At 50.3% G+C, this 7,931-nt stretch overlaps 1 protein-coding gene across 1 annotated transcript; it reads right to left on the bottom strand.

Moving 5' to 3' along the window:
* Positions 1-3,429: 3,429 nt before the first annotated feature.
* LOC139702767 (aurora kinase C-like) lies at positions 3,430-6,831 on the bottom strand. The gene is made up of 7 exons (XM_071604917.1): positions 6,720-6,831; positions 6,541-6,580; positions 6,130-6,321; positions 5,700-5,838; positions 4,629-4,777; positions 3,784-3,958; positions 3,430-3,600 (listed from the first exon to the last, which is right to left on the bottom strand). Exons 1-7 carry the CDS (start codon positions 6,829-6,831, stop codon positions 3,430-3,432), a joined length of 978 nt encoding a protein of 325 aa, XP_071461018.1.
* Positions 6,832-7,931: the final 1,100 nt, after the last annotated feature.

Raw genomic sequence — 7,931 nt, 5'->3', positions numbered from 1 at the left:
GTCCCTCTTCCTGGCCTCAGAAGGGACAGTTGCCCGCCAGATCACTTTGTGTGTGTGTGTGACTGAGTTTGAACTCAAGGGCACTCTGCCACTGAGCTACATCCTGAACCCTTCTTAATTTTTATCTTGGGACAGGTCTTGCTAAATAACCCAGGGTGGCTTTGAACTTGCCTTCCTCCTGCCTCAGCCTCCTGAGTCACTGGGATTAGAGGCATGGCCACCACACTGGGTCTCCTCTGTACTTTAGACCACCTCTAGATGAATTATGAGACCTAATAAGAAGTAAATGCTATGAAACTCATTGTGAAGCTGCTGTGCGGGGATTGCTGTTGGTATTGCCTACAGACTCCACTGCACCCCTGGGCACAGCAGCCTCTCGGAAGAGCAGGAGCCAGACATGGCACTGAAGCCAGATTTAAAATTAGGTAGCCAGTGTAGTTCGGTAAATCGGGTCTAATATGGAGTGAAATCTAAAATGGAGGCCATGCTGAGAATGATCAGGGAAATGCTGGACAACTCATGGAATGTTAATGAAGTCCCTGAAGGTCCCTAGGCCAAAGTCCACCCCAAAGAAATGTTAATGGAGCCCAGGAAACAGCCCCAACAGATTTGGAGATAGCCCATCCCAAGAAGTGTTAATGAAGTCCTTCCTGCCCAGGTTAGTTGTTTGGCCCACCTGTGTCCCACCCCTCGGGCCTTCCAACCTACATTCCATCACCAAAACTATAAAAAGGGGAGGCAACCAACTTCATGGATTCCACCTCTTGGGTCCCCTTCTTCCTCCAGAAGTTTTTTCTGCTGTCCTTTAATAATCTTCTAATTTCTACTCTGACCTTGCTTTGGCGTGCTTCTTTGGTGTCATTCTTCAACATTGAGGAAGCAAGGACTCCTCACTGGCCAAAAGCGGTAACAGCACAATCTCCCCTCCAGAGAACCAACTGAAGCAGAGCCTCTCTTCTCCCGTTCCCTGTACTGTCCAGGGGCTTGGCCAAGTGCTAAAGGGCACTATCATGTGTAGGATGGATGCAGGGACAATGGTGCTTCTGCCATGGAGGCACAACCCCAGCCCTTGTACCTTTCATTTTGAGATGGGGTGTTGGGTCCAGGCTGACCTCCACCTTTCTATCCTCCTGCCTCAGCCTCCCCTGTTGCTGGGATTACAGGCAAGGGCCACCATGCCTGGCAGAGCGGTTTGACTTTGTTCATTGGAATTGTGAGAGGAAAGAGAAAATCCAAACCTAGGAAGAGAGGTTGGGCAGCCTGAGGGGGTTGGGGGAGGATGGGGGAGGAGAGACTCTGCTTCCCTCCCCAGATTTTGTTCCTGCAAGTCTGGGACCTTGGATCAGCAGTAGAGTGCTGCCCAGCATGTGTGAAGCACTAGGCTGGATCCTCAGCACCACAAAAGGGACCCACAAAGGCATGGTGTCCATCTACAACTAAAACAATATGTATCTTCAAAAAAGAAAGAAATCCTTCCTGAGTCTGAGCTGCGTGGCATGGAGCAGGCTACTCCTCCCCTCTAACCAGGAAGCTGAGGCAGGAGGAGACCACTTCAAGCCCAGCCAAGGGAAATTTGCAAGACAATGGCTCAAAATAAAAAATTCAAAGTGGCTGGGACAGTGGAGTGCACCTGGGTCCAAACCCCAGCAGCATAAAAGAAAAAAAAAGTTTCTGCTGAAGTGAGAGGACTGAATTTGCAAGTGATCATGGGTCCTGAACAGTGCCCTGAGGCCTGAGGCCTGCACCCCCTACCCCATCCCTGGCTTTGTCTGCCTGCTCTCTGAATGGTAATGACAATGCTTTCTTTTGTCAAGATTCTCACAGTTTAGTAAATCCTTTCCTGCCCAGTAATCCTACCAGTCCCCTGTTTAGGCTCAGGCTCAGGTGGGTGAGGGTCCTATTCACAGTATACAATGGAAACTGCCCCTGGATTCACACTTCCTTCTCTGGGAGGGAAGTTAGGAAAAAGTGGGAGTCGGGGAAGGTTCCTTGCTGACTGGATTGACTGGTTCTGAAGGCCAGAGGTGCCCACCTATTTTGTTTATCAGTTCCAAGATTTAATGCATATCACTTAATTCATACTGAGCACCTGAGGTGTGCTGGGCTGCATCCTAGGTGCTGGGGATAAAGTAGTATATACAAAAGATTTAAAAAAAAAAAAAATTTCTTTTTCCTGTGGCTTCAGACCCAGTTGTTAGTTTTCTGGAGCACAAGGTATTATTATTATCAACTTATTTTTCCAGTGTGGGAAAAATCAAATTCAAGGCCTCACACATAGGAGGCCAGACCTCCACTGCTTAGCTCCTCCACTCATTTTCATTGATCTATGTGGATGCTGGGGATTGAACCCAAGAGTACTTTACCAGGGAGCCACTTTTCCAGTTCTTTTTATTCTTTGTTTAGAGACAGGGTCTTGCTAAGTTGCTAAGGGCCTTGCTAAAGAGTTGAAACTAGCTTTGAACGCCTGATCTTCCTGCCTCAGCCTCCTCAGCAAAGGTCTTACAGGTATGCACTACTGGGCCCAGCTCTACATTTTCTTTTAATAATTATTTTTTAATTTTAGGAGGACACAATATCTTTATTTTATTTATATGTGGTGCTGAGGATGGAACCCAATGCCTCATGCACAACAGGTGAGCGCTGTACCACTGAGCCACAACCAAAATGTTGGAATTTATCATCACTGTCTTCCCAAATTAGCAAGAGCCTCAACTACTTAGGGTGATCCTGTCTCAAAATATAAAAGGGGCTGGGTTTGTGGCTCAGTGAGAAAGACCCCCCCCCCCCCGGGTTCAGTCCCCCTACAAAACAAAGAAAAGACCAGAAGGGGACCTAGTCCCAGGTGGACCTCAGTGCTCAACAGTAGAAGACGTCAGATCAGGCGAGGCAGGCAGCAACCAAAGGAGGCAGATTTATAAGGGCCGCTGAACAGGCTTTATTGAGATATCACTCCCAGGCAGAACTCGATCAGACCCACAGAGGGGACAGGGGAAGGGTCTGAGGAGAAACCGCGTGGCAGCTCGACCGGACTGGTCTTTTATGGGGCTCACAGCAGGAAGGGAAGGGCTTGGGACAGGAAAAGGTGTTCTTAGGGTCCCTTGCCCCCTTGGAGTTGGTCAGGGGAGTTGGCTGAACTCCAGGATTGGCCAGGGGGTCCTGCTGATTGACAGGCATTAGTCAGGAGATCTGGCTGATTGACAGGCATTTCTGCCGGCATCTGATTGATGTTCAAAGCAGCGGGCAGTTTTCCTGATTCCAAAAAACAAACAAACAAAAAGCACTCTGCCCACTTGCAGCATCAAGGCACAGAACCAAAAAGCCCTTGTAGTAAATGACTCAAGTCTTTATTAATTAGCATCCTGTATTTAAAAAGACAAAGGAGGAGCCTTCCCTTCCCTGGATGCACACGAAGGACAGAGGTAGATGGGCTCAGGAAGCCTTCTGAAAACCGGGAGGCAACACCCTTCGCGAGTGCGCCTTCACCCAGGGGTGCTCCAGGACCTGAGCCAGGGGAAGCCGCTCTGAGGGCTGGTATCTCAGAAGCTTGGAAACCAAGTCCTGGGCCCCCTCGGGCATGGAGGGGGGAAATGTCACATCCACCTGATGAGGCCAAGGAGAAACAAGGGAAGTCTGGTTCATTTCTTTGCTCCATGTTCTCTGTGCCTCTTCAAGGCACTCCTCAGGACCATAGCAGGTGACCTCATGTGTGTGCCCCAGTCCCCCCAGGCTCAGCAGCTGCCCCCACCCAGCTCCCCGTATATGCCCACCGTGTGGCCATCCCACCTTGAGGATGCGCCTCTGGGTCTCGCTCTGAGAGGGGCTCTCAAAGGGTGGCCGTCCCACCAGCAGCTCATAGCAGAGCACCCCGACGCACCACAGGTCCACCTTCTCATCATAGGTCCTGCCTTCCACTATTTCTGGGGGCAAGTAGTCCAGAGTCCCACACATAGTCTGTCTCCTGGTGGAGGGAGAGGGGAGCACTGTGCAGAGGCCCAGATCAGAGAAATCCTGGAAGTCCCTACCCAAGCACGGAGTTTGAAGACACCAACGTTTATCATGGACCAAGGTACAGAGAAACCAAGTACCGGGACCATAACAATGTGTTTTGATATTCATGCAATCATTAAGCTCATGATCCAGAACACTTTCACAAAAATATTCTCAGCATCAAGAAACAGAGTGATTCTTTGTACATTAAGGACCCAGTGAATGGATTCTAATCTATTCATACAGTGAATGGATTCTAATCTATTCATTCATAATCTATTCATTCATCTATTCATACAATACAATATGGGGCAATGGTTCATAAGTTATTAGGTAATTACATGAAATCTTATTGCTAAAGTCATACATTAACAAAGATCAGAAAATAAAAGTTCCAGTTGGGCCACAATAAGTCTTTAAGTTGCAGTACTGGGGATTGAACCCAGAGACCCTCTACCACTCAGCTACATCTCCAGCCCAGGAAATATTTGACCATTTTCTACTTAAAAATGGCAGTGTTCAGGTACAAATCCAGGTTTGTATCTGGGTCTTACATTTGCAGTGAATTCAACTGGACCACTCTTCACTGGCACCCGGGGCCCACCCAACCACGGGGCCCACCCAACGACTATCTGACCTACCTGAGGGAGGGGGCGTGCACAGACCAGCCAAAGTCTGCAATCTTCACCTCACCCATCAGCCCCAGCAGCAGATTCTCTGGCTTAATGTCCCTGTGAATCACCTTCTTGTTGTGGCAGTATGTCAGGGCGTCTGCCAACTCCTCCATTATCTGTGAGCAAAGTGAAGGCATCTGAAAGGCAAGCCTTCCACACTTCCCATCAGACAGAATGCTCCTCGTGAACCTTGGGAGTGCAGAGGAATCTTGCTCTTGGCAACTCACCCCAATACCACCTTTTAGTGGCACCAGAGGTCCAGTTTGGGAAGGGGAAAGGATGGATGTTGAACTGGACAGGTCCTATTGCCCTCCCACAGCAAGTAGCCAGACAGAACCTCCACTGAGCCAATCACCATCTCCCAAAACACTTGAGCCCCAACAGAGGGAATAGGAGAACCAGGAGGCTACCTGGAGTCAGTCATTCATCCTGATAGCAACCCGCCCAGCCACCACTGTTGGCATGGCCATGGCTGTGGGTCCTGTCCTGGTGCCCTCTAGAAATCTCCAGTTACTGCTGGGCACAGTGGTGCATGCCTGTAATCCCAGAGGCTCTGGGGGCGGAGGCAGGTAGAGAATGAGTTCAAAGCCAGCCTCAGCAATGGTGAGGCACTAAGCAACTCAGTGAGACCCTGTGTCTAAATGAAATACAAAACAGCGCTGGGGATGTGGCTCAGTGGTTGAGTGCCCCTGAGTTCAATTCTCAGAATCCATTCCCCCTCTCCCAATACAAAAACAAAAACAAAAAAAAACTTCTAGTTATGAGTTCCATACATTTATTTAGTAAATCCCTCATAGCCTTTCAATAAGTGTTTTTGGCTCCTGTATATTGTACAAGAGAGTAGAGTCAGACTCAAGAAATAATATTCTGGATACACATAGGGTAATTAAAGTATCAAAATGTGAGGATTATTCACTATCTAAAATTCTCAGAATAAAATTCAGAAATCAACTTATAAGGCAATCTGACCAGCCAGAGCCCCCCACTCCACCACAGGCGGCAGTGAGCCCAAGGTCCCCAGAGCCCAGGCCCCCTCACCGTGGCTGTGCGCTGCTCATCCAAGGGGCCCCTTCTCTGCAGCAAGTGGTAGAGCTCACCCCTGGGAGCAAACTCCAGAATCAGGTATATCCGGCGAGAGTCATAGAAATAGTTGTAGAGGCATAGGATGTTCGGGTGTCTGCAGGAGGAACAGAGGGTGGGTCAAACTTCTCCCTGAGCCCAAAACTGCTATCACCAGTGACTGGTCACACAAGGGGCAAACTGTGCTGGGGTCAGGGACCATGGTCAGGATTGGGATGTCCACCCAGGGAGGAAACTTTATATGGTTGAACTGGAATGAGCAGCACAGAAAATCAAGGCCAAGGGCTTACTTGGGGGCAGTGGGAAAGGCCGAGTTGGGATGTGCAGCAGGAAGGGGAAACAGGTGTAGAGAGCCAGCGTGAGAGGCCCAGGCACAGCCTGTCCTTACCGTAGGTGCGCCTGGATCTCGATTTCCCTGCGCAGCTGGTGCTCCAGTCCCGCCTTCTCGATCTGGGACTTGAAGAGGACCTTCAGGGCCACGATAAAATGGTTCTCCTTCAGTCGAGCCAGGTAGACGTTCCCAAATTTGCCCTTGCCCAGAGGACGCCCGATTTCAAAGTCATCGATTGTGAAGCGCTTCCTAAGTGGACAGGAAGAAAGGATCCCCAGTTCTGCAGGTGGAGGGGAGTAAGGGGCCCGAGGTCCTCTTCCCCGTCTTGAGGGCCCAGCCACGGGTGTTTGGTTGGAAAACAGCAGCGCACGTCCAGGCGCCGACCCTCCACTCCACTCGCCCAGGCCGAGCTTGGCGCCCTCGGAAGCCCCTCCATTCCCCTTCCAGATGCCAAGGCTAAGCACTCACACGGCGGGGGTTCCAGGTTGCGTCTGGCCCACTGCAGCTCCTGGGAGGGGAGATGGGGAGGGAGGGAGGGCACGGGGACAGGGAAAGAGAGAGGTGTCAAACTCTTTCTTCAGCGCACCCAGCCCTCCAGGGGCTGGCCCTTGCGCCCCTGCCCACAGGTTCCGCTGGTCCTCCCTCACCTGCGGGTCCACGCGGTACCCGAGAGGACCGCCGCCTCTGGATAGAGGATGATACAGGTGAGGGCGAGCCAGGGCCCTCCTGAGCCCTTTGGAGCTGGCGTCCGGGGTCCATATGGTCGGGAAAAGCCGCCAGGAGGTTACGCGAAGGTGGACAGGAGGAATTGTGCCAGGAATCCTGACCTGCTCCTCATCACTCCTTTTATAGCCGGTGCCCCAGCCTCCAGTCCAAGTCCCTGACTCCAGCGCCCAATGGAAGCGGGGAGGTGGGCGTGTCTGTGAGAGCACCGGTCAATGAGGCGGAACGGGGCGCGGGGCAGGGGCGCGCCAGGCTGCCAGCGCACGGGCGCGCTGGGGGCGCGAGTCTCAGGTCCCCAACCTGCTCCCCGCTCCCGGGTCTTTGTGGACCCTATAATCAGTTTGCATCTTTGGTCTCAAATATAGGAAAATCAGAGCACATATTATATGTTTGGAAAGTACGGAATCTTCCAAAAACGTTCGAAGTTGAATATTTTTAGATGGGAAACGGGATATGTCTTTTTAAGTATAATTGAAAAAAAAACCAAAACAACAACAACAAAAACTCCCTAACCAATAGATGACAGAGCATGTGAACTAGAGTGTGTTGGGGAGAGATCATTTTTTATTTATTTATTTATTTATTTTTAAAGAGAGAGAATTTTTTTTTAATATATTTATTTTTTAGTTTTCGGTGGACACAACATCTTTGTTGGTATGTGGTGCTGAGGATCAAACCCGGGCCGCACGCATGCCAGGTGACTGCGCTACCGCTTGAGCCACATCCCCAGCCCTCAACGTAAAATTTAAAAAGGGCCCAGGATGGGGGCTGGGATTGTGGCTCAGCGGTAGAGCCTTTGCCTAGCACCTGTAAGGCCCTGGGTTCGATCCTCAGAACCACATAAAAATAAATAAATAAAATAAAGGTGTTGTGTTCAACTACAAGTAAAAAATAAATATTTTAAAAAGGAGAGCCCGGGAGGTAGGTCAGTGGTTAGGCACCCCTGGGTCCTACCCCAGCACCAAAGAGAGGAACAAGAAAGAAAACAGGGCTGGGGTATCTCTCAGGGTAGAGTGCTTGCCTACATGCAGGAGACCCTGGGCTCAGTCCCTAGTGCTGCAATCATAATTAATTAATTGATTTTAATGAGAGTTTGTTCCACCTGTGGTGTGTGACTTCTCTACAGGCAAAACCTG

Source organism: Marmota flaviventris, chromosome 18 (genome assembly GCF_047511675.1).
Source record: "Marmota flaviventris isolate mMarFla1 chromosome 18, mMarFla1.hap1, whole genome shotgun sequence".
NCBI classification, from domain to species: Eukaryota; Metazoa; Chordata; class Mammalia; order Rodentia; family Sciuridae; genus Marmota; species Marmota flaviventris.
The sequence above is the reverse complement of the archived record's forward strand: the minus strand, read 5'-3'. Positions and strand labels throughout refer to the sequence as shown.